The sequence below is a fragment of the Engystomops pustulosus genome, chromosome 9 (genome assembly GCF_040894005.1).
Source record: "Engystomops pustulosus chromosome 9, aEngPut4.maternal, whole genome shotgun sequence".
In the NCBI taxonomy this organism is placed as follows: domain Eukaryota; kingdom Metazoa; phylum Chordata; class Amphibia; order Anura; family Leptodactylidae; genus Engystomops; species Engystomops pustulosus.
In genome coordinates this window covers 43,101,689-43,129,304 of record NC_092419.1, presented here as the reverse complement: position 1 = coordinate 43,129,304, position 27,616 = coordinate 43,101,689, and the positions used below count along the sequence as shown (strand labels likewise).

Genomic DNA, 27,616 nt, shown 5'->3' with positions numbered 1-27,616 from the left:
TGAGCTACAAAGATAATGCACTTCTATCAACACCTTCTCACTTTTCCCGCAGTTCCAAACAGCCATTGAAGTGTCACTTTGAAATAGCGCTGAGAGGAGCATCTCTTAAATTGCCTGGGACTGCAGGAAGATTCGGTGGATTTGGTCCTGTTTGGTAAGCTCTGTCTTGGGCCTGAGTCAATGGCCTGAGTGCCCACAGAGAGGGCTCTGAGTGCCACCTCTGGCACCCGTGCCATAGGTTCACCACCACTGGTATAGAGTGTCCTTTCTGCAGGCAACATGTTATAGAACAGGAGGAGCAGAGCAGATTTTACAATGTCCGATCATCATGTCATAGAGCAGGTGCAGCTTAGTACTTTGGATATAGCGACCTATCTACAGACAGTGGGGCACATTTACCAATAACCGTGCAAACGGCGCTAAATGCAGTTTGCCTGTGTAGTGTGCAAGGGGGGCCGGCTTCTGGATTTCCGGTGCATGTTGTTCGTGAATCTGGCGCCCCTTGCACTACCCCAACAGAGAGAGCGAGTACCACTTTTTTTGGGTGCCCCTTTAACATAGGGCATTCAACACAATTATGTTGGACTTTTCATGTTAAAGGGGTATTCTCATCTGGGCATTGACATTTCATTCAATTCATTTGCCATATGTAAACATTTATTCAATTGGATGTTATTAAATAAATGTTCCTCTGTGAAGATAATTTCATAAATGTAGCCATGTTGTCCCTTAGAAACGAGATGGCTTCCTTGGATACGACCACCCCTCGCTCTGGAAGTGGTGGGCAGACATGCTCTATTGAGTTCTGCCTGACCACCTGGATTCAGCATTCTTTACCACTTTTTGTTGGTTTGTGCAATCACTCCAGCAGAGGGGGTCATATCCAAGGATACAGTATTGTTTATAAGGGACCACTACACTTATGAGAAATTATCTTCACCGAGGTAAATTTTTTTGTAATACCATCTAATTGAAGATATGTTTATATAGGACATATTAATAAAATTGAATATTAATGCCCAGATGAGAATACCCCTTTAAATCTGGCGCACGCTGCGACTGAGCACCAGAACGGCCCCCGATTTGTCTCACATGATGGCGAGTGCAGCTGCGCCACAAAAGGGTCACGTGCGACCCTTCTTAAATACCCGTGCAAGCAGTTTTCACCTAAAACAAGGTGCAAAGTCCAACAACAACTGGCGCACGGCCCATAGTAAATGTGCTGCAATGTGTTATAGAGCAGGATGGTTGCTGCTTATAGTGTCCTGTGTGCATGATTGTTATACAGCAGGAGGCGGCCTATTACCTGGCACCTTATATATAGAGTTCAGTCCATACAGCCTGATATAGAGTATTTTGCATGATCTCTCTGCATTCCTCAGGCAGAGCCAGTGTAAAGAGAAGTTATTTTACACAGTATCACCGATGGCTTCTTATTATTGAAGTACAGGACTGTCTGAATGAAGTGGAGCCCACCCTTTTTTAGCAAGATCCTTATTCCAGGCCATTGCCTTGTGTAGAGAAAATAAATATGTTGCTCTTAGATGGTCTCCCTGATAGTTCTAGATGGATGAAACCAAAGATTTGGGGAAAATATCAACTAAATCAACAAAGTCTGCAACCCAGACTATCACAGATCATCTTAAATTTGCCTTGATTAACGTGTCTGAAGCTAGATAATAAATCTGGTGTCATTTTGCACATCTTAGTTGGCTTTCTGTATGCCAAGTTTAATGCAAGAAATAGCCAAAATCTTGGCACATTGCCATGTGGCGTGCATCCTTTTCCATTATACCATGTCCCCTTTTATTTGCATCAGTGGTGAAAAAACTGTCTAAAACGTTCAAAAACCCTTTTGATAACTGCAGTGTAAGGCATTTTTTTCTTTTTGTTGTCACTTTTTAACTGTTGTTTTTGTATCTTTGTTAGTAGTTGGTACATATATTACATGTGATGTTATTTTTAGCTATGATTTACCAGTACATTTTGGCATACCCACTAGATTATTACTAACAGTTTACAGCAAACCATTAATTTCTGGCCATGTTATACATTGGATTTCTTGTATTTTTTGTTTGATCAATCATAACTTATAAACTCTACTAGTCTCTACTTTCCAATATTGTATTTAGCACAAATTTTGGTACCAGATGAAGCAGTAGCATAGCAGACAGTAGTGTATAAGTTGGTATAGGTTGTGCCACTTAAATCCCTACACGATTTGTATCATTTTTGTTTTAGCACAAACTTAGGCCTCATGGACAGCCCAGGGACTAGCTTCTATTGGGCACAATCATGGTGCGGTGTATGCACAGTGCCTCATGCACCGGGCCAACAACAAATGGGCCAGGGCCTTTTGTTTGCGACTTTCATACATGCAACCCCCACACATTGGTCTGAATGCAGCCCAAATCTTTAGACCACAAACTCACTTTAAATTAAGTAGTAAGGAGGTAGTATACAAAGTGGAGCAGGACAGAAACAGAAGCAAGCGTCCTATCATTTTTGAGAACTTTCACTGAGAGAGTCCACAACTTCTTTTTATTTCATAAAAGTTAGGCTGCAGTCACATGAACGTTCTTATTTCCAAATGAATCTGCATATACGTGACGATTTTTATCCGCATATCAGCGGTTCTGTACCACATCCATATAAAATATGCTGTTCTGGCATATAATGGTTGGATGACTATTGGCTGGCTGATAGAACCCACCTCCTACTGGTTCTGGATACTGCACGTATATATGGCAGCATACGATGCACAACTGCATGCAGCATGTTTTATACACCGTTTTATGCGTTCCCATAGACTTTTAAGGGGCATCCGGAATGTAAATACATACAGAAAATAGGACATGCTGTATATTTTTATATGGGTCGCTTCCGGTATAGTACGGTGGGCAATTTGACCACGTAAATGGATGGCCGTATTGCCCATTGAAATGAATGGGGCCATATGCTACACTTAATTCTGAGCGTTTTCACACGTCTGGTGAATGCACCTTGTTTTCTAATGTCACAACTGATCAGCTAATTTTATAAGTGTTTATAACACTCTATCATGCTGACAGACAAGGTCATTTACATAACTAAGCTGTCTCCGCCAGTCTTATTGACTTTGAATGGACCAAAAGTCATGTGTGCAGGAACAGATGGGACAAGCTGGGGTAATCAGCCCATCGCCTCTAAGTCCCACTCCTGGCATTTACAGCAAACAGCTGACTTTGCGATAGAAAACTGTTCTAAAAGGAGTACAGGCATGAATTTCTAGCTGTACAATTACATTGTAGCTAATCCAATGGGGACCCTTTCTATGATGTATATATGATCATATAAAGGAATATACACAGTTACTGTCAATTAGATGTGTAACATTACTAACCACATTCATTGTAGAGAGGGAAGGCAACTTAGATGTAATTTTTGGAAATATTGCAGGACTGCTTGGGGAACTCTGCTTTTCATGTATGTTTGTAGACCAGTAGAGTATTTTTTACACCCATTCCTATGAAACAGCCCCTGTATAAACACATTGTAGCCAATGTGGCGGTAACTTATTTTTCCATGTCAGAGTCTCTTGTGAGGAACAAAAATAAAAGTTTACCACCCCATTGGCTACTACAAGCTAAGTCACATATAAGCCTCCGGGAGCCCTATATTTTCAATGCATGGAATTTTCTTAACCAACACCAAATTCATCATGGGCATAGTGGTGATCACATGAGGCAGTTTATATTTGGTGACAAGTTCTCTTCAAACCCCTCTATATTTACAAGCGTAGCATTGTAAATATACAATGCATCCCTTACATAGGCAAGCATATGCTTTGAATTTAGCATTCACAAGGTTTATCGGATATTTAGGAGTTAAATGTCTAAAATAAAAGCATTTTATATTCAATATGAAACAAGTCTGGGTAGTGATTAAAGGAGCAGACAATGGCCTCCAATTGAAAAGCAAGGAAATATGTACTAACCATAACTTACATCAAATAAAGCGGATAATGACCGTACACGCGGCTGTGTCAAAGAACAGTGTTCATTAGCAGAAGCATTGACAACGCTTTATCAGGTGCCGCACTGTTCTTTGCACTGCAAACTGGACTTTTTTTTTTCATTTGTGGCGTGATTAGTATTTAAATGTTGTTCCAAAAGTCCAATTTATGCCAAACCCTAATGTATTAAAAGCCAGAGCGACATGGAAAAAAAAAACAACACAAGCGTTTAGCATAAAGCCATCTATTCATTAAAAATCTATTTCTCAAAACGCCCATTAATAGCAGTAAAATCTAGTCTGCCCTCTGCCTAAAATGTCACCCATTGCAGAAATTGCTTCAGGTTTAAACACACTTGTTACATTACCAGAAAGTTAAGAAAAAGAAAAAGCCGTCGGTAAAATGGCTATTTAATTGAAATAAATACCTACAATGAATTTGTGAAATTATTGGCTTGTTTGGACCGTGCTGGAGATCTGAGAAGCAGCATCAAAGCCTCCAGCCGACTACAGAGAAATTGTATTTCCATACAAGAGCTCGTCTTTAATCAGTTGTTATAATGAAGTCCCTTAATTTAACTCTGCTCTTTATCTCCGCAGGGCCGGCATGTGAAGACAGGACAGCTCGCCGCAATTAAGCTCATGAATGTCACAGAGGTAAGTTGCTTGTTTACAGGACTATAATGGGACAATACCTTGTGTTATTGGAGTTTGCATCTGGTTTGCGGGTGATTCTTACAAAATAAGGAACGGGAAGCTGCCTCTCATTCTAGGATACAGGGGGCTACCTGTGAGGAAATTATCACAGTCAGAAATGGTAGCGGAAAAGAGTAAAATGTTTGGCTACGCTGTAAATGAGTGGCACAAACACAAAACATTTTTTCTTTAACTGGATTGTTAGAGAAGATTTTCCAATTGTTTTGAAAAACCCACAGGGAAAGGGATGAGTTAGAAAAACAAATGAAAAATAAATTAACAGGGCCTGTTTTTATTGCCTATAGTGGGTTTTTAGGCTACTCCCACTTCAGTGTTAGAGAGGAGCCGACCCAATGTTCCCGTTCAGGTTTGCGTTCATCTGCGTGACCAGGACATGATGTTGGATTGGCAGACAAACAGCAGCTTAGTAACTAGCCATGAGTAAGATTTGCCAGAACCACTCATCTCCATTTAGTGTGTCAGGGGACCTGGAGAATAGCAAGTATACTTTATTATTTTTGCATCCAGGGAGGGAGAGAGAATCAACCTGATCCAATAATGAAGGGTGCCTAGATTCTTCCCTAGAATAAGCCGATTAGCTTCAGCGAAATGTATGTTTGGTCCAGCAATACCCAACTGTAGATGGGGATAGTTCAATTGTGGGAGTGATAGCCATCCAATACTGCACCCCCACCCCCACGCCACCTACTGAGATTAGCACCCTTTCAGTGCCGTGTGTCTGGAGAGCCAAGTTCAGTTACTCGGCCACTAGCAGCAAGTGACTGCTAGGGCATTGTTCTGCTGTCGGAGCCACCAGAGACTACAACCTTGCGCCTGGACACATCCTCGGTTTGTATATAATAGTAGGGGTTGTATCAATAAAAAAGTGCCCCCAAAAAGTTTCTCTTTCCCCTGGCCCTGAAGCATTTCATGTTAAACTCGCACTGTAGAGGGGTTTGGTAATGTAACAATACTGGGGACCACACATAAAAGAGATTGTGTTCAGCTCACCTGCCCTTGAATCCTCAGGTGCACGGACGCTTCTCCCACAACGCTGGTACTTCAACGTGACTGCAGTGTTTTGCAAGTGAGGGTTTAGGAAAATTATGGGTGTCCCGAGTATTTAATCCAAAAGGAAAATGTCATCCAGGACCCCATAGGTCGGAACACATTGGTCCAATTGTCTGTTCTTGCTGTAACTGCATATAATATTTTTGAAGATCAATAAAGAAGATCATTATAGCCATGAAAGCAGAGGAGTACTGGATGAAAATTTTCTTGGTGGATTATATACAGAGGTCCCCCCATAACTTTCATTATCGCTCACTTGCAATGCACTTAAGGAATCTGAAGTCAGATTTGTTTTTTTATGCATATCACTCTTCATTTACATAATTTTCTCTATGACTAGAATAATTTTCCACTTCTGTTAATACATAACTTATAAAGATTACATTTTTAATTCTACTCACCACCTTTCCTATACCACCCCTCCCCCATACCTTTATAGCCATGACTCCCTATAGGCATAATATCCTAGCTGTAGAGTAGCAGTATGGAGGAAATTAAATTCAAGTCAATCATTATCTATAGGTAGACATGCACAATACGTATCCTTTTGGTGCTACTTACTTGACATTTACTGCTTACTTTATCTCTATAGTCTCTTCCCTAGCTGAAAACAACTACATTTTTCATTTATACACAATACTGCTTCAAGTTACACCACAAATAACTTTGGAGGTTACTGAAGACTTTTTGGCAGCAATCCCTTTCCCTCAATTGTCTACTTAAGTCTCTAGTATTGAAGTGGTAACATATTGTATGTCTTGAAAGTATCATGACTCAATGCAATAACCTCAGTACCAATGCCTAGTGCCATAAATATTGCTACAACACTTCTAGGTCCGGACAGAACTGCTAAAATATTACATCTGTGCATTTAAATAAAACTACCATATTGTCCAAATGCTGCACCTATTACCTTAAGTTGTGGTAAGTGATAGATTACCAAAACTGTTTAAAACACAACAAAGCTGCAACTTTCATTTTTTTATTTAGATTTGGATTTACTATTAAGTTACTTTATGGAAACTATGGTTAGGATATAATTGACTCACCTTTAGGGCAAAGACAGGAAGAGGTCACTCTACATCCATACTCTTTGACTGAGGAAGTAGTTTAAAAACAGAAAACAGGTCTTTAGTCTAGAAAGAAAAATGTGAGAATCACAATACAGCCATCATTCAGATTTATTTGAAAGGGGGATGCAGATAAAACAAAATGATATCCTATACTGGACTTGCTTGGTTTATTGACATCTAGATATCTGATTGCTCCCCAAGTGCCAGGTTAGGATGCCATTTAGGGTGCATGCACATGAACGTGTGCCCACACGGTTACTGCCGGTCAGACACAGGCCGGGTGCAATGGATAGGAGGATAAGCGAGCATAGCTCGCCCCTCCCCTCTCCATAGAGAATAGTGGCACACACTGTGCTTACAGCCAAAAGATTGAGCAAGCTCTATCATTTATCCGGGCCATGGCACGGTATGGTGAGCACACGTTGTGCTCATGGTACCGAGCCCAGGGCGCCATAGACAATTATGGGGGGATAGATACGTCCCCCATACGTTTGTGTACATGCATCCTTAGGCTACATTCACACAATGTATGCCCGCCGTACCATAGTACAGCGTAGTACATACATCAGCATCGGGGAGTGGAGCAGGGGATGAGCGCTGCTCACCCCCGGCCTTCTCCATAGGAATACACAGCGCACGGTGCCGTATTCTGTAGAAAGATAGGACATGTCCCATCTTTCTACGGGCTACGGAACCTTACAATGCCACATGTATGCTGCACTGTACCGCTGCGGTATGGCACTGTGAGGCCATAGAAGTGTATGGGGGAAGTATGTATGCCGTATATACGTCTGCCGTATATACATCCCCCATATGTTGGTGTGCATGCCCCCTTAGAGTGTCCCTCACAGTATCAAAAAGTACAGACCACTGCAAAAAATGTTTGTCCATTTACCAGATGACTGCTAATGACCAGAATATTGCTTTAAGTAAAGAATTTCGCTTGCGTATTGTTTGTCCACACAAATAACAAATACACCACAAGAATGCAAAGGGTTCATGGTCACTTTCAATTTTCATGGCTGAGCAGCCTATTAAGCATCGCCTTCTGTAGAGACATAACCTTTGTATAGAAGGATCCGCTACTTGCCCTTGAGTGCTCAACTAGTTTACAAGGAGCGTATCGCTCCCCGGCAGGAGAAAACACTTGTGTCACTACCCATCAGGTAAATGCGGAAGACATTGATGCAATTGTGGCTGTAGATACGAGGCGTAGCAAGAGATTAAAGGGTATAGAAATAAACATAGCGTTCTATAAAGGAGGGTATAAGGGCACGTTATTGGATTACGTCCCTCCTCCTCCTTCTTCAGAGATTTTAGAGTAAATTATTTACCAGGAAAAAACAACTTAGAAAAACACACATTCTCCTGGCTGCTTCCAGTTTATCTGCTGCCAGAGATGGAGCACAGATAACTTCCTGTAACACTGTGTGACCCTCCATATCCTTTTCCGTCACACAAACTCCATTCTTTTGTTTTCTTTTTGGACACATCCAGACTTTTACGTCCTACTGACTTCTCAGGACAGAGCTGCCAAGCAATAGACAGGGCATTTTATTAGCCAAATTTTCTAAACAATATGCCAGCTGCTATCAGGTCTGCCGGCTCTCGGGGAAATGATAGGATTTCATAGACCCAGGGAATATTTCAGTGCAGTCAGTTTTAGGACTATGTGAGGAGAGTCGTGTGCCACATACTCCATACCATTAACCACTCTATGAATAGTATATATTTATTAGGCAATAGGTATAGGTATTTTCACTATGGTTTTTTCTGACTAGTGGATTTCCACCATTTCTTTACTCACAGAGTAATTGTTGGCTGCCAACAGGTGATGGAATTACCGGGTAGGTAAATACATAGGGAGCCATGCCAAAGATCCATCCAATAAAGCTATCAATTACAATATGAAACATACCAAAGCTGTTGCAAAAAAGAGCAGGGTAGTTATTCATAGTAACTGGTCTGTTTTGGTAAAGTTTTTCAACAGAAACACAATTATTTTCCTTTATACCAGAATATATTGTGGTCAGGCAGGAGGTTGAAAAGGTTGTACTTATCCACAGGTAGCATTATATAGAGCTTGAGGGCCTGGGCAAGTTGTTCATAGTGTCCTATCTGCAGGTATCATGTTGTAGAGCAGGAGGAGCTGAGAATATTGTTCATAGTGTCCTATCTGCAGGCAGTATGTTACAGAGCAGGGGGAGCTGGGAATATTGTTCATAGTGTCCCATCTGCAGTCTGCATGTTATAGAGAAGTGGAGCTGAGAATATTGTACATAGTGTCCCATCTGCAGTCTGCATGCTATAGAGTAGGAGGAGCTGATAAGATTTTCACAGTGCTCTGTCTGCAGGCCACATGTTATACAGATGCTGAGTAGATTGTACATAGCATCCAGTATGCAGGTAGCAAGTTATAGTGCAGGAGGAACTGTGCAGATTGTACATAGTGTCCTAGCTGCATGTGTCATATTATAGAGCAGGAGGAGCTGTGTAGATTGTTCATAGTGTCCTATCAGCAGAAAGCATGTTATAGAGCAGGAGGAACTGAGCAGATTGCACACAGTGTCCTGTCTGCAGACAGCATGCTATAAAGAAGGAGAAGTTGAGCAGATTGCACACAGTGTCCTATCTGCAGGCAGCATGTTATAGAGAAAGAGAAGCTGAGCAGATTGTACACAGTGTCCTATCTGCAGGCAGCAGGTTGTCGAGCAAGAGGAACTGAACAGTTTGTATACAGTGTCTTTAGCAACATGCTATAGAGCAGGAGAAGCTTAGAAAATTATACATAATGGCCTTTCTGCATGCAGCATGTTATAGTGCAGGAGCAGCTGAGTAGAATATTATACAATTGTCTTGCCTCATAAATGAAGAAGACGCTTTAACTAAATGTACATACACAGAAATATCTTTCAACAGGTGAGTAAAATTCATCAGTCACGGAGTATGACCACCTATTTGACTAATCCCAGAAACTTATTTTGTATCTTTTCCTACTAATCTATCACATGCTGCCTATATATAGCAATTACACGTTACATTTTGAATATGAAATATGAAGAGTTAACACCTGGTTATTCTGAACGGAGATTGCAGATGGGTAAACGTGTATACACTACATCAATAGGTTTTCTCATAATAACAATACAAATATTTTCCGCAATATTAACGTTGATTGGATGCTAATATAATCATAACTTTGATAAAAGGTTACAGAATAGTTCTAAATTCAGACTTATTGCTCTAATTCTTATACAAAGCATTTCAGCGAATAGCGGTTTCCTCACACCTAAATTTTAATGAAAGAGGAAGATTCTTAATCCCTAATCTGAGTGGCACACCCAAATTTGACTCATTCTGTGACTATATTAAAACCAGTGACTCCAGCTTGAGGTCACACCAGCCAGCTGTATTGATTTACCACTAGGTCAGCAGGAAATACATTTCTGAGAAGTCCCCTGAATGTAGAAATCCAACATCTCATCTACCCGATCATAAGACAGTATATTCAGTGATACAAGTATTTTGCAATAAATTACATTAGGGCACATAGAAGTGGTTCCATAATTATTTCGAAGTTTATGTCGTCTATGACCAGCAAAAAGGAAGAGGGTTTGAGTTCTTGGTATGGTTGAAGGTCAATGAGCAATAAAAGCTGAAATAGCACATGGTCCGCAAATAAGTAGATGTTTGTTCAGATGTTCATCTGAAGAACATTAGCAAAAAGCAGCTTTAAATGAAGTATAAAAGCTTTATTAATCATTAGACCAGCTCTGGAGCCATCTGTGGTGCTCGGGAGATGTCAGCCAAGCATTAGATAATCACTGAGATAATATTTTATTTATTACAGCACTTTAAAATTGGCAAACTTCAACTTACATTTTGAAGATTAGGGTTAAGTACAATGGGGTGATTTATGATGGAGTCGGAGAATAGACCAGGGCTAACTTAGACTCCTCCGTCTTGTTATGCCCCAGATAAGTCATGTCGGGTGATCTGGAGTAGTTTACAAATGTGACCTCTACTTTAGTTCTAAACTGATGTACATGCCCCCATCTTTCCATGGTCAAACCCACTTTTCAGACAAGTCTTAATACTGCCTAGAGATGGTCTTAAACCCTTAATAACTCCAGAATTCTGGAGTAGACAGTTATACTAATAAATATAATTTAGAAAATGTACTATTGCACTCAGGAGTCCACGGCCTTGGAGATACAACACCAACTGGAAAAATTTTTATCAGGTCACTCTTCAAAGAAGAAGCCACCTCCAGAAATTCACACGCAGTTTCATTCCTCCAATGTTTTAGACATACTTTTCACAGTTTAAAGATAAGGTTCACACAGGGTCTGAAATCCTCCATGCTGGATACGGCATAAGCACTGGGATTTATTAAAAGGGAACATGTCATCAGAAAGTGGCACAATAATCCACTACCGCTTTGCTGTCAAGCAGTTGATCAACTGCCAGTCTGGTGACATCATCCAGAAAATCAACTTTAAAGTTTGATGTATAGAATCAGGGAGGTGGAGAGTTTTACATTGAAGTCAAGCTCTCCCTGCCTCTCAACACCTACTAGGTGATTGACATCATGCGCAGGTCTTCAGGAGATCTGATGAATGATGACCCTGGATGCAGGACCATAATTAGAGTGGAAGGGAAATTATAATGCATCTTCTAGTTTTAAGATAACATAAACCTTCATTAGTTCCAAAGTGGGGAAATACAGTGCAGTACAAACAAAGACAAAAAAAAAAAAAAGTTATAAAAAGACAAAAAAAAAGCCAAGCAATGATCGGCAGTTTGGTATTCAGACGTTGTTCTTCTACATCGTCTTTTTAGGGTTATAAAAGGGTGTTCCAATAATAACCACAGAGCCCTAGGTCTCTTTTATCTGGATGAAGCTGCAGTCTAGCACCCTGCCATGCAAAGTATACACAGCCAAGAGCCTGGTGTGCATGCTCAAATTCAACCCTTCCATACCAATTGAGTATAGGGAATCCCTATCCGACAAATTAGATTCCCATTAATCTAGTAGTCATTACCAACCTGATGGTTACTGCCAAATTATCTGTCTTACAAAAAGCCTAAGTGGCTGCACAACCAACGTCAGCCAATATCCTCAACTGTCCAGATATAATATGGGGACAACCCATTGTATGTGCTACTATAGGAGTATGTTTTATTTTTATATCTCTATATAAATATATAACTAGTACCCTAGTAACTATAACATTTACTTACATTTGTGCCTTGATGAAGTGTTGCCCAGGGAAAAGTCCTAGAACCTGTAACTTCTCACACATTCATGCCCACAACACAGAACGTTCCATAATTCTGTGCCAGTCGTGAAGCAATGTCCATGAAATAATTCATTACCAATCAGCTCTGATAGCCACATAATAACCAATACAAAAAGAGATACAAAAATCATCTACTAAGGCCTAATATTTGTAATTGGAAATGAGGGAAGAAAAGTACCAGGAATACTGTCTGACAGAAGGAAAATCATAAAAAAATGGACTAAGCCTAAGATCACACCCGGAACGTACAATGGGTGATCCTATCCTACAGATGCTACATGTACAGAGAATACATAAGGGAAATTAGTTACACTTTTAGTCTCTACATTAACATCATAGCAGGGATAGAGATCGGCAGGAGCGGCAGTCAGTATAACAGATAATAACATGTCGGCATCTACCCGTCTTTATGTTGCTGTTTTTTTGACAGCTTGCACATCAGTTAATGTAAATGCCACAAAGCAATTTTTATCAAGACAAATGAATATTTGCGGTTTTTGGTTATACGTTACATTTTAGTTTTCTTGTAGTAATCTGTGTCAGATTTTTAGTGAAACAAAATTACAGGCGGTCCCCTACTTAAGAACACCTGACTTACATACGACCCCTAGTTACAAACGGACCTCTGGATGTTGGTAATTTATTGTGCTTTAGCCCCAGGCTACAATAAACAGCTGTAACAGTTATCACAGGTGTCTGCAATGAAACTTTATTGTTAATCCTGGTTCTGATGACAACCCAACATTTTTAAAATCCAATTGTCACAGGGACCAAAAAAAATGTAGCTGGGGGTTACAATGATGAAGTATACAGTTCCGACTTACATACAAATTCAACTTAAGAACAAACCTACAGACCCTATCTTGTACGTAAGCCGGGGACTGCCTGTATATCATCCTTATGGAAGCCTCAATGGGTTTCTCCCTAAGGAAAACATCCTCCTTTATTAGCATTGTACTAGATTAATGATCCGGAAATGAAGTGTAAAGTCAGATAAAAGGTGGATCGTCAGCAAACAGAGAATAAATCACCAATAGTTAAGCTGGCAGGTCTCAGATCCTCTTTAAAATGTAACAAAGCCCTCCACGGATAAGTTTATGCTTAAAGGGTTTGTCCACTTTAAGCAAATAATTGATAATTTTTGTGTCAAGTTATACAATTTTCCAAAATACTTTCTGTATCAATGCTTCACAAATTTCCGCTTGCTGTCATTCTATAGAAAGCTACACTACTTACTTCCTGTAGATAGAAATCGGTCCATGGTCATGTGACGTCACACAGGTGCATGGCTCATTAATACACAGCTCTCATTACGCACTGTGATATAATGAGCTGTGCACCTGTGTGACATCACATGACCAGGGACCGATTTCTTTATACAAAAACTGCAAATTATTAGCCGAAAGTGGACAACCTCTTTAAAGGAGATACATTCCAGTTTCAGATCAATTTCTATGGCAACTATAAATAGGTATGGTATAATGGTAAGACTTGCACTACTTCTGTGTGTTCCTCTAGTCCTGGTTTTGTATCACAAAACTGATACAAATAAATGAAGACCTAACTGGGCCTTAAAGGAAATCTACCATCAAAATATGTCATGATAAACCAGGGGCACTTATTCATAGATCCAGGCACCGTGACTCTGGTAATCTTCCTGCTAAAAGCAACTTTTGTGATTATGCTAATGAACCTGAGGGGCTCCAAATCTACTATGTGCTATAGCTTCACAGGCTGTTACAATGAGCAGAATCATCCGCCCCTGCTCTCTCCCTCCTCCCTCTGCCTGTGTAATATAGCAGCAGCAGAAAGTGGAGGGGAGACCTGCTCTGCTAGTCCTAACAAGTGAAAAGACATCAATGTGGGGCCCTGGAAACACCCACCTGAGCTCATTGGCATCATTTTAGAAGTTTGATTTTAAAAGGAAGGAGGGCATGGATAACAAATATAAAAAGATCACCAAAGTCACGGTGCCTGGATCTATGATGAAGTGTCCCTGGTTTATCTTGATGGATTTTGATGGTAAATTTTCTTTAAATCTATGTTCAAGTACATGGATATTACATACAGTGACATTGCAGAGATAATACACACAGTGGTATCACAATACATGGATAATACATACAATGATGTCACAGTACATAGATAATAAACACAGTGATATCACAGTACATGGATAAAAGACACAGTGATGTCACAGTACAGGGATAATACACACAGTGATGTCACAGTACAGAGATAATACACAGGGTGATATCACAGTACAGGGATAATACTCACAGTGATGTTGCAGTACTTGGATAATACACACTGTGATGTCACAGGAAAGTGATAACACACAGTCATATCACAGTATATGGATAATATACACAGTGATGTTATAGGGCAGGAAAAAATACACACAGAGATGTCACAGGACACACATATGGCACAGTAATAATCATCACAGTGTTGCCACCTAAAAATGTATGAACTGTTTATCCAGTAACTTTATAGGCAGAGGTCGCAATAACGCCTCTAAAAGCATCTATGATGCTCGAAGAGGCTTATTTACTTCCCCCAAAATATGTATAAGTGTATAAATACGCTTGGTGATATTCTTAAGGAGCATAATTTCCTTTGAAAGATCGCAGAGTATGTCGGCGTGACTCTGCTGCACTATAACCTTAACCCTGCTGGCAAGTGGCTTGGTAATGGTCCAGAGACCAGCATTGACCATGAGCCGGAATGAGCAGGGGAGCATCAGGAAGGAGTGAGGAGTGGGGCAGCAGAGGTTGGGGAAAGGCTCTCCTTCTTCTGAGGGATCAAAGAGAGAAGCAAGAGGAAGCTCTGAGGAGATGGGCAAAGGGAAGCAGGTATAGTGCCATAGCTGAGATGGTTGCCTACTGGCATTGTATCACATGCCCTCTATATATCTCCATGGCAGCACTCTGTGCAACACACACCACTTCTACTAACACTATGACATGCCCTCTCTATAACACATCGCCCCTCTACTAAAACCACAACATGCCCTACCATGACCCGCCCTCTCTATAACATATTACCCCTCTACTAAAACTGACATTTCTGTCTGTAACATATCACCCCCACACCAGGACATGCTCTGTATAACACATCTGCAACACCCTCGCCGATGCAATGGCGAAGGAGGGTTTGCGAATAAGCCCCACAGCATGTCATCACTTAACACAGGGGACATTGCAGTGGTTAATCCTGCCTGGCAAGGCAGAAGTTAATTGTTCTGTGTGATGTAAGAGTCTAGTAACCAATCACATGTATTACATCCTGTCTCTGTAAGCTGAGAGGTAATTGGAGGAGCAGCCACCACCTGACCAAGGGGAGATGATAAAACCCCTGGCCCAGAATGTTCTAGAGACTTAGGTCTTAGGAATGTGAGGAGTTAGTAGCTAGCTGAGCTGTAGCTCAGGGGGAGACTGGAGTCTCTCCAGTACAGGCTCTTAGGAGTCTGTACCCTTAGCACACCAGACCAGAGCAGGAAGAGCCTAGCCCCTGCCTCTGAAGAGTGGAACTAGGAGTTAGTGTAGTGAGGAAAGGGGTATCATCCTACCTTTAAGGGTGATACCTGAAGCCCCTGAGAACAAGCTGAAGCATCCTACTAGGACCCAGCTACCACCCAGCCTGCCATCTGTATCCAGGCTGGTGCTCTACTCCTGTGGCTCCCTCCAAGTACCTCTCCAGCACTCCACCATTTGGTTCACGGCCTGTTGCTGAAGTTCCTGCGGTTCCAATAAAGAACTGTAAGTTGTTTTGTTCAACCTCTGCCTCCGTCTGGTCCCTGCTACTACAACTACCATCATCACCAGCACCCTGTCCACCACACAGAGACTTACACTCTAGACACCAAAGGGTTGCCCCAGGGAGATCCGCTATAGCAGCCTCTCCCTCATCATTTCTTGCCAACACCACCCTGCTGGAGACCTGCCAGGCTGTAGGACAGCCCTCCGGTTCCCCCGTACCAAGCACCGTGACAATAGTGTGCTTAGGCCGCAACCGCCAGCCACTCCAGTACCGCGGGCCCCGGCTGTCTCCAGGCCTCACCTCAAGGGCTAGGCCCCGGTGGGGGATGTTGCAAGTGGCGTCACGAACAGGATTGATACTTCTGTGCCTTATTACGGCATTAAAGACTTTCCTTTATTAAAAAGACTGTGCTGCCTAACCCTGCTGCCATCCGGGTTTAGGCCCAAGTACTTGTGTGTTTCTGGACTGAACTGTGTTATACTGCTGCCACGTGCTGTCGAGCGCCGCTCCAGCACTTAAGAGGTTAATCCCTGCAAGAACTGTACCAGCTCTGCTACATCCGGCGCTGCCGCGCCTAAACATTTTACCTCAGAAACTGTGGCGCAGCAAGTAATTCCAGCCCGCCAAAATCTTCACTGGCGGGAAACCCAGACGACACATCAAGCTCCACCCACGCGCGAAGGGCGCGAACCCCGCCTCCTGTGGCGCAGGAAAAATTAGAGCCCGCCACAGCTCTTGGCGGGAAGGACTTGGACTCCTCCCTCTGGCGTGACGCGGACTTCCTGCCCCGCCTCAACAAAACGCCAGAACTCGTGCGGATCTTGGACTGTGAGGTCAGCATCATGTGGGGTCCTCCGCCATTCCCTTCTGTGGAGCGTCCCGAGTTTTTCGAAGTCTTAGAGACCATGGTTGTGGTCTCTGCGCAGCCGGTCCGGAGGCCCTTTGCTGGGCACCGGCTGCATCGAGGACTGACCCGAGCCTTTGTCACCCGGAGGTATGTCCAGACGGTGACGGAGTATCAAGTACCACCCGGGCGGTTCCTCGTGCCTCTCCCGGTTACCATGCCGGTACCGCGGGCCCACGTGGAGGCGCCACGTGGGGAGGCCCCGACTCCTGTCGAGCCAGCGCCTGGGCCTACTGCTGCTGTGCCACCTGCTACGAGGCCTACTGTCCCTGCTGTTCGGCCTGCTAGCCCTGCTGAGACGGTCCCTGATCCTCCGGCTGCTCCTGCTCCTGTTCCGGCACCTACCCGACCAACACGGAGAGCCGAGCCTGCACCGGAGCCACGAGCCCCAGCACCAGCACCTCCGCAGCCTCGAGGCCGAGGTGAGGCCGCCCGCCAGCGACTCCGGGACGCTGTCTCGGAGCAGCGACGCCGCAAGAAGGAGGCCCAACGCTACATGGCCGGCCGGTCTACAGCTGGAGCCTGGGTGGAAAAGAACCGCACCACCGGCATGGTCCGGTTCTTCGATAAGCAGCGTGGCTATGGCTTCGCCACTCAGGACTACACCGGACGGGAAGTATTTATACCCCGCCGGTCTGTCAAGAGGCCTGATCTGCCGGAGAGCCAGCACAACCTGAAGCCAGGCGAGTGCATTGAATTCTCCCTGCAAGAGGGACCCCGAGGACCCTGGGCGGCTGGTGTGATCCGGATGCCCGACTCCGATGAGGACCGCTACCTCCCGTATGACGACTGGTATGAGGACGACGAGTGGCCGGAATCTCCGAACACCTCTTCTTCCTCGGCTGCGAGTCCCCGGGCGGTGACCCACGTGAATGCCCCATCCACGGTAATCGTGAGTACGGGTCCCATTGCCATCCATGGGCCGGGCATGATCCAGGGCGCCACCCCCACCGTCTCCCCTGCCGGGAGTATTGCCAGGTCCCGCGGCTCTTCTGTGGGAGAAGACATCCCGGCTAGCGAACCTTGTCCGGAGGTTCCGTCTAGGCCCACATTTTCCCTTGCCGGTTACCAATGGGGTGATGACCCGGCCCCGGAAGAACCGGAGCTGGAGGGAGCTGCGGCGCTGCCGCAGGTCCCAGTTTATTTCTTTCTGGACCCCTCCGTGGTCCCTGGCTCAGTTGAGCCCCCGGCTAGAACAGCCGACACCCCGGGCGACAGCGCTCCTCCCTCTGAAAGTCAGGAGGATGTTGCTGCACCTGCAGTACCCGCTACTGCCACCGGGTGTCCCCAGCCGGAACCCATTCCCGCTGAGGATGTACAGGATCCCTTGCTGGAGCTGGATCTTGTCTTTGCTGAACCCAGCGATGCCGAGTAACCCCTGATGGGCTGAAAGCCTTCTTCAGGTACTGTGTACATATTGTATATTTGCTTTTTCCTAACCTATAGAGCCAGAGACTTTCCTGAGACTCTTACCCTTATTTATCTCAGTCAAGAGATTTTCCACTATTATGTGCTATGATAGCACCCCTTCCTCTGCCACAGCAGAGATTCCTACAAAGGACTCTGTCCCTCTACACATAGAGGAGACCCTTTGCAACTTTATTGCACTTTTCCCCACATCAAGGGCTGTGCCCAGAAGATGGACTTTCCTATTGGAGACCTTCTGAGAGACTGTTGCCAATTTTAAAGAAAAGTTGCCATGTAATTTATTACTATTTTGCACTTAATGCCTTCCCTCTTAGGTACGGACATTATGCTTGCACCTTTTTTATGCCTTTCCTTTGCAGGAAAAGAGACATTTGATCCTGCTACCCTGAGTAGCCTAACTTCCTATGTAACGTTTGCAACGTTTAAGATGTGTACCCATTGAGCTCCTAAGCCAATGTGAGCTTACAATATGCTTGCACCCTGTCTATATGCCAGTAGTTTGCATTAACCCTGTCTTAGGCTTTCCAGGTTGTAGTGTGGCTGTGTCGGACCGTCTTTTTGTGTGAAACACTGACTGTTACCTTATCCCCAAACCGAGGTTTGCACATGGGGGTAGTCCGTAAACTGCGGGTCCTTCGGGGACCGGGGGTGTTACAGAGATAGCACCTGGATGCCACTCATATTATGGGTAAGGACGTCAGGAGGTACTCGTGTCGCATATGCTAATGCAATGCAGATATACACATTATATAATTGTCGCCAGGGAAGAAGTGTTTACATAACAAATATACAGGCCTTGGTGCAAGGAGTGGATTACAGGACATGACACCACACCTTTCCTACTGTACAGTTCGGTTTAATGGCGTTAGCGACCAACTGTCTTACTTCGCATCTACATATATGTGTCTTAGTCCGACACCAACCCAGGTGCCTGTTTCCAGGACCATGGGCGGTTTGTCCCTACACCTTCACATAGCCTGCACTTCCCCGAAGTGCCCGTATCCACCAATGCGCCCCAACCATCTGTAGTCGAGCCGAGGGCGGCTCTTTCAATTGCCCCCGGGGTATGCAACACCCTCGCCGATGCAATGGCGAAGGAGGGTTTGCGAATAAGCCCCACAGCATGTCATCACTTAACACAGGGGACATTGCAGTGGTTAATCCTGCCTGGCAAGGCAGAAGTTAATTGTTCTGTGTGATGTAAGAGTCTAGTAACCAATCACATGTATTGCATCCTGTCTCTGTAAGCTGAGAGGTAATTGGAGGAGCAGCCACCACCTGACCAAGGGGAGATGATAAAACCCCTGGCCCAGAATGTTCTAGAGACTTAGGTCTTAGGAATGTGAGGAGTTAGTAGCTAGCTGAGCTGTAGCTCAGGGGGAGACTGGAGTCTCTCCAGTACAGGCTCTTAGGAGTCTGTACCCTTAGCACACCAGACCAGAGCAGGAAGAGCCTAGCCCCTGCCTCTGAAGAGTGGAACTAGGAGTTAGTGTAGTGAGGAAAGGGGTATCATCCTACCTTTAAGGGTGATACCTGAAGCCCCTGAGAACAAGCTGAAGCATCCTACTAGGACCCAGCTACCGCCCAGCCTGCCATCTGTATCCAGGCTGGTGCTCTACTCCTGTGGCTCCCTCCAAGTACCTCTCCAGCACTCCACCATTTGGTTCACGGCCTGTTGCTGAAGTTCCTGCGGTTCCAATAAAGAACTGTAAGTTGTTTTGTTCAACCTCTGCCTCCGTCTGGTCCCTGCTACTACAACTACCATCATCACCAGCACCCTGTCCACCACACAGAGACTTACACTCTAGACACCAAAGGGTTGCCCCAGGGAGATCCGCTATAGCAGCCTCTCCCTCATCATTTCTTGCCAACACCACCCTGCTGGAGACCTGCCAGGCTGTAGGACAGCCCTCCGGTTCCCCCGTACCAAGCACCGTGACAATAGCGTGCTTAGGCCGCAACCGCCAGCCACTCCGGTACCGCGGGCCCCGGCTGTCTCCAGGCCTCACCTCAAGGGCTAGGCCCCGGTGGGGGATGTTGCACATCCCTCTCTATAGTGCTGTTCATATAACACACCTCTTCTGCTAAGGTCCCATGCACACGAACTCCATACTGGACCCCATTGATGCATATAGTACAGAGGCATAACTACAGTGGCAGCAGCCATACCAGCCGCTATGGGGCCCGCAGTATCAAGGGGCCCCATCTTTCGATTTGACACACTAAAGAGTGGAGGATGTGCATGATTATATACATATTATGCTGCAACATATACAGCATAATATGTATTTAAGATATATGTGATGTATACATGCTGTATCTGTCATGTGTATGTGTATACAGTGTATGGTGTCTGTATATACTGTATGGGTGTGTGTGTGTGTGTGTATATATGCTGTATGTTTGTATATGGCACTGTATTTATGTGTATATTCTCTATATGTGTGTGCTTCAGTGTATAAATGTGTAATTGTAACTTGCAGGCGTGAGTATCCAAATATGTATATTTTTTAAGTGGGAAGGGGGGCTCAGCTATTCCTGGTTACGCCATTGATATAGTGTCATGGTGCGGAGAGCATACGTTGTCACACCGCACCGTGACCATGGAAAGAAAAATAACGGATATGTCTTATATTTCTCTGTGCTACGGCACTAGTCCTGTACTTCTCTATAGAGCTCGTAGCTCTGATAGAAAGTTACGTGAGCGTAGCTCAGGTCACATGACATTCTACAGTGGCTGTGGGCCGGAGCGGTGAGGAGCTCCGCCCCTTCCAGTGGTAATGTGCGCTCCTGCACACAGTGATACCAGCTGGATTCAGCTGTGTCTATGTGACAGCCCAATTCTAGGGGGCTGCTATTATCAGTCACCTGTCACACCTGCCCCTGTATACAGTGAGAGGCATGCTGGGAGGATGCTATGTGCATCTTCTCTAAAAGGCTCTGTATACAGATCACTGATAACAGTCATCCAATGGGCTGTTACCATTAGATCCTTGTTATATGTGATCTATATATAAAGAAAATCAGGGAACACTTATATAATGTGTTCCTTACTAAATGTGCTCCAGTAAATTACATTTAAAAATTATACCCCAAAGCCCCAAAAATAAATTAAATCAAATTCTGGGGGCACTGGTGCTACCGTCAGCCCCAGCCGCTCTGTAGGTTGAAATTTCTGTGGAGACACTAAAAAAGTTGTGCAGCACTTGTTTAATACATGATGTTATATTACGGTACTACGATTTTCTTGTAGAAATAGACATCTTTTTACACTTTATACAAATAGGAGTTATATATATGTATTACTGAAAATTTAATACTCCTCCTCGGCTCAAAAGTGGTAAAAAGAGTTATTATATCATACTAGAGATATCACCTGAATTATCATCCAGCATTAGAAGCTAATATAACATGTCATTTATAATATACCGTACATAGAAAAGCACATTAACAGCATTTCCGTATACAGATTTATATTGGAGGGGTCCTCCTACAGATACATACCAGCTACTAGGTTAAAAACTAAGAAAGTTAGGAGAAACTAATATCCCATAATATGGCGGAGGAGGTATGGCATCCCCTCTATCACTAGTGCTCATGTGTGACTGCAATCTCCGTGTTCTTATCACAATTGTTTTGTTTTTTTTACAATTTTTTTCCACTTTTTTGGACAAGAATGGAAAAAAAACTGTAGATTAAAACTCTTCCCTGTATATAGAGGGCTGCAGCGCAGAGACACGGGGCTGTACGAGGCTGCAGGATGCTTTCGGTCAGTGTAGGGTCATCTGGACCTCTGTCAGGAAATGCTGCTGTATCATCTTACAGGGCGGGTATGAAACACAGATCCTAAAACAAGCGCTGGCTTATGTTACTTCTCCCTGGTGCTTATGCAGCACTACTTCATATCCTGTTATCTGTCATCATCTAAAGTCATTTTCTAGAAAGTTATCTCACCAAAACAAGGCACAGATTTACAATCTACCACAAGATCATCCGAATGTTACCGATAGATATGTGAATTCTATACTTTATGTGTAAAAAGCCATACAAAATACTTCCTGTAGTGCTACATGCTTTAAAGGGCTAATACAGACTTGTAAAGTTGACCTTTAGTGGGGATCTGACTACGGTCGCGTCCACCAATCAGCTTTTTGTTGGGGGTGATGAAGTATCTCTTTACTGTATATACCGGGATCAGGGGCAGATTAAGACAGCCATGGGCTCTGTGCATTATCAATATTATATCCCTGACAAGTCTAGAATCAATTCCTACATATGATACTAGTATACAGCTTCTTAGGTAATGGAGGATGTATCCTTTCCGTCAGTTTTCAGGACCTTGGGAGGAGATTCAAAAGGTCCTGAAATGGCTTTTGCGAACATGTGTATTAAGAGCAGGACAGGAACAGATGTACAAGGATTTCATGGACTAAAGCCCTTCAGTATAAAATTTGGTTAATGGTTTATATATATTATAATCCATTACTGACCGGTATGAAGACACCTTTTATTTTAAAGTTTCCATGTTTTTGTGCAGATTAGATTTCAAAATTTAATACGATATAAACTGCAAATTTTCCATCCAGAATCCTGAAATGTATATACAGGAGCAGAATATACTACTGTATTAACACAGGGGCAGAGTATATTACTGTATTAACACAGGGGCAGAGTATATTACTGTATTAACACAGGGGAAGAGTATATTACTGTATTAACACAGGGAAAGAAAATGTTTCTGTATTAACACAGTGGCAGAGTATATAACTGTATTAACACAGGGAGAGAGAAGAGTCATATACTCTGCTCCCTGTATTAATAAGCTATATTATTGAGATAGATATACTGTGCCCCTGTAATAAAATAATAAAGCCACTCCTAGAACCTCCTCCTCCCTCTGCCGACTCCCGGGCCCCGGCATCTGCTGATGACATAATAACGCACAGGAGCTGCGGAGACACATTGAGCACAAGAGCAATAGCAGAATACAGGTCTGGCACTCTCATTATCAATAGAATCCACGTCTGAAAGACATGGATTCTATTGACTCTTGTGCAGTTTGGAACAAATTTAGGTGCCCCCCACTGCCCCAAATGGCCGGCACCCCACCCGGTGGTATAAAAGCACAACTAATGGAACCCTCCAGTCAGAGGAGAAGATTAGACTCTACATTAGGCTCGTATAGTTAACATTCACTGTGCTCCGGCTTCTCCACTCACTTTGATTAGGGTTTTCACCAAAATGGTTCTGCAGTGAAGCTGTCTAGGTGCTGTACATGAGCTTATATGCACATCACTGTCTATTATTGTTGTGGCTCTGGTGCTACATTATCTCAAGGCCTTATAAATTTACACTTCAGTAACCTTGAGAGAACAAATGCCAAAAAAATATCAACAGAGCCAAGTAGTCATAATTATCATTTTCTGTTGCCAAAACAAAACAGTCATGGATTTCCCTTTGTCACACACTTCTATGTTATTTTACAAGCTACAAGCACCTTTTCCCAATTTGAGTAGCTGATCTACTATTTCCGCCCCCTGATGCTTAAAGGCCTTGAAGCGACTGAAATCTATGCACCCCCCCTATAGAGACAACCTTGTGGATAGATATGTAGAAAAAAAAATAAAGAGTATAAACCTACTTATGGACAAAAACTCAAATTTCAAATTTTAGGCAAACCAAATAGTAATGTACTTCTTCTTAAATGTTATGTCCTTGCATCTCTAGGAAGAAGAGGAGGAAATAAAACTTGAAATTAATATGCTGAAGAAGTATTCCCATCACAGGAACATTGCTACATACTACGGAGCTTTTGTCAAGAAAAGTCCAGTGGGTCAAGATGATCAGCTATGGGTAACTATGAGTAACTACGAATGCTTGGATGGCCTTGTCCTTAAAACATTGTTTCCGTCTTGCTGAATTAGAATTGAATTACATTTTCTATAATTTGTAATTGTTTACCATCTCTTCTCATTCATCTGCCCAGAGCAGCGACAAAAAGGGTCAAACTATTTTAAACACCCTTGATGTCTTTGAAACTGTTCTCCTCCAATGTGTAGGAGTCGTTTCACTGAACTTCAATGTAATTAAAACCAAAGGAAAAAAATAATCCCATTCTTGGTGATATAATCTAGTCCAGATGTACTTAAAGCTTTGCAGGGTATATCGGATGGTGGTTCATTCCCTCTTATAATAGTTGTTTCTGTACTTTTGTGAACGCTAGATCAGGGCGCAAGGATTCCTGGTTAGAAAACTAGGCTATAATGAATGAATTGGGCATTCATTATGGGCTATAGCTATTGGGCTATTATGTTGCGTTGAGACGTGCCCTTTGTCCATATACATCTATAGGACCTGCCAAATGATCTTGTGTGTTGCAACATGGAGGGGCCTACATTGCAACATTGAGGGGTTGCAACATGGAGGGGCCTATATTATCCCACCCTATGAAAACAACAGATTTTCAATGGGAATCGTGCCATTATTTACTCCCTATGCATTGGTATGACCTTAGAAAGGAGCTACGACAACGTATAGATTTAATAATAAATCCTTAAAAAGTATAGAGTCTGCATATTAGTTTCTCCTGGGGTAGCGCAGCACTACCTAGAAGAGTCATCTATTGAATGTTTTGGATAAATGATCACTTCTGGAGCCCATCTGTATTTGACAGTTGTCCCCCTACTGAAACAGCCTTGGGTGGTCATAGCACAGATCAAGCTGTTTAATCCTTTAGAGGGACTAACATAATAATCACAAAAAATATTTGTTTCATTATGACCTGAACTATTTAACAATTTCCCCTCTATTACAGCTAGTAATGGAATACTGTGGAGCAGGGTCAGTTACAGACTTGGTCAAGAAGACAAAAGGCAACTGCTTGAAAGAAGACTGGATTGCATACATCTGCAGAGAGGTCCTGCGGGTAGGTTGATCAATATATTATTGATCAAGTAGTAAAAAAAAAGCCCCATACAATGAAATCATCATGGTTAATCATGGGGTGCGGTTACATATGGCGTTTACAATGCGTTTTGAAACAATTCAACAGTAAATTAGATAGGCCCCTCATCTATCCAATTTTTCTTAATGGTTTGATACTCGTCATATTACATTTATATGATACCACTGCCAAGTTTAAAGAAAACCTGTCACCAGGAAACCTCTTTTTAGTCCCATCCCCCCATCCCCATAGAACATTGCACATACACTGCTAAACATTTTTGTATGAAACATTGGTTTTACAAAACAAAAGATAATTTATACATTACCTTAGAATTACATGTGCTGTGTGACTAGTCAAGTCGCCCTCTGGGCGAGGATGAAAAGGAGTAGTCCTGCACCCCCACCCTCGGGAAACCGCTCCTCGGTGTGTGATTTTCAAAAGACTAATCAAGCCCCTCACCCGCCCTTCTCCATCAAATTTACGCCCACTGGTTGACCCCCTCTGCAGACGGCACCCTTTCCATGGCCTCCCCGCTGTCCAGGACCCTCGCTGACCGCATCAGGCATTCTTGCGACTTTATCATCTCTCGTACCGCGTGCACGGACATGTGCAGATGAAGCGTTGTCAGCTGCAAGGTCGTCGCATTCGCCACACTACGCTGCCAAGTCAGAGTAGCTGCGTAGTTTGCATAGCTCCTGGCGCCTTACTGTCATGCGGGGCAAGGATAGGTAAAGTCTGTAAGGGGGAGGAGCGGGGGGGGGTTGGCGGGAATCTACACCTCTTCAGCCCAACCCAGTGGGCGACTAGAGCAATAAAGGAAAAAAGAAATGGGGCTCTAGGTGGGGCGCTAAACTAGCCTTAAAAAGGTGGAGTGTCTACACCAGAAATGCCAAGATTTAACTGACTCAACTCACACCAAAAGGCAAGGACGTTTTATTGAGGATAAAAAGCACTTACAGATTTATGTGGTACAAATAAAATAAGACCTTAATGTCTAGAGTGACGCGTTTCGGGAGTAATCCCTTCATCGGACTGAAAAAATGGGCAAAAATTGCCTCGCCTTTTGGTGCGAGTTGAGTCAGTTAAATCTTGGCATTTCTGGTGTAGACAAGGCTAGTTTAGCGCCCCACTTCTTTTTTCCTTTATTGCACACTTGGTACCGGTCCATTATTGTGGGTACCGGTTATCCTAGGGTCTGTGGAGCTGCAGGAACTACCTGGACTTTGAGGACTACTCTTGGGAATTTACACTGCATACCACCAAGTGGTAAACAGGTGAGCAGTTTTGCTTACTCCTTACTGAACACTACGCCGACGGTATCACACGAAGCGCCGTCCTCCTGTTGTTCTTCTCTTTTCTCTTTGTATGCACAGTGGGCGACTTGACTGGTCTCACAGCTCATGTCATTCTGTCATTTTGTTCTGTTAAAACTATTTTTCATACAAAAAATTTGCAGTCTACGTACAATGCTGTATGGCAGTGATGGTGAAACTTTTAGAGACAGAGTGCCCAAATTACTACCAAGACCCACTTATTTACCGCAAAGTGCCAACACAGAAATTTAGTTTGTGATTTATACTTCCTTCTCTGCTCCCAACTCCCTTCACAGCTTTCATTAATACCAGCACCCTGAGGACACCAATAAAGGAGAAAATAGAAGAAATTTGGACAATCATTGTAGCACCCTCTAGGGTCCCATAAACAGGAAGAATTGTCAGGGCCGGAGCAAAAGCTACAATGATAATCCAGATCTGTACACACCTTCCCACTCCTCCAGTAGTCCCAGGTAGCGCTGTCACTTTAAAATAGCTCTGTGCACAGCAAGTCCTGGGCTGTCTAGGACTGCAGAAAGATACCTGGAGTCCTCTCTGGTGATGGCCTGAGTGCCCACTGAAAGGGCTCTGAGTGCCACCTCTTGCACCAGTGCCGTAGGTTAGCCACCACTTCTCTATGGGGTGCTAAAAAGGAGTCTCCTGGTGACAGGTTCCCTTTAATTCATAGGGAAGTAAAACAGGAAAGAAGATCTGTTTCAGTGCTACTGAACTTTGTCAGGGTCCTAGAAAGGCTGTTGTATAAATACATATGTATTAGGAGCTGCCGCAGGCCCATAGGCGGCCACCCAAATGGCCAATATTATAATACACTTCTGACCTCTATCAATCAGCTGACTGAGGTGGTGTCACTTCACTAGTCCATAATGGAAATCTAAACCGGGAACATTGCACTGTACGCCACGTTTCTAAAATGATTAGCACAGAAATCCCCTATCAGAATGCAATTTTCAGCATTTGTAGACTTTATTAACACAAACCGTGGGAAAGTCTATTCATAATTTACCAGATAGTGTAAGAATATTAGAAGTTAGAGGAAAGCTTTGTAAGCATTTGAAAACAGCAGGAAATCCTTAGAGCAAAGAGCTCAGAGTATTTTATGATTTTTT

The 27,616-nt window shown here is 43.4% G+C and overlaps 1 protein-coding gene and 1 long non-coding RNA gene across 4 annotated transcripts in view; one reads left to right on the top strand and one right to left on the bottom strand.

The window, feature by feature from the left end:
* Positions 1-27,616, top strand: part of NRK (Nik related kinase) — a 204,078-nt gene that overhangs the window by 29,183 nt on the left and 147,279 nt on the right. For all 3 annotated transcript variants that reach the window (XM_072123361.1, XM_072123362.1, XM_072123360.1), the window contains exons 3-5: positions 4,594-4,650; positions 23,958-24,083; positions 25,045-25,155. In XM_072123361.1, coding sequence (XP_071979462.1) covers positions 4,594-4,650; positions 23,958-24,083; positions 25,045-25,155 — 294 coding nt within the window. The remainder of the gene's footprint in view (positions 1-4,593; positions 4,651-23,957; positions 24,084-25,044; positions 25,156-27,616) is intronic.
* Positions 1-27,616, bottom strand: part of LOC140076705 (uncharacterized) — a 178,845-nt gene that overhangs the window by 89,328 nt on the left and 61,901 nt on the right. The window contains exons 2-3 of the long non-coding RNA XR_011849636.1: positions 6,810-6,896; positions 4,689-4,781 (exon numbers count right to left, since the gene is read on the bottom strand). This is a non-coding gene — a long non-coding RNA (uncharacterized lncRNA). The remainder of the gene's footprint in view (positions 1-4,688; positions 4,782-6,809; positions 6,897-27,616) is intronic.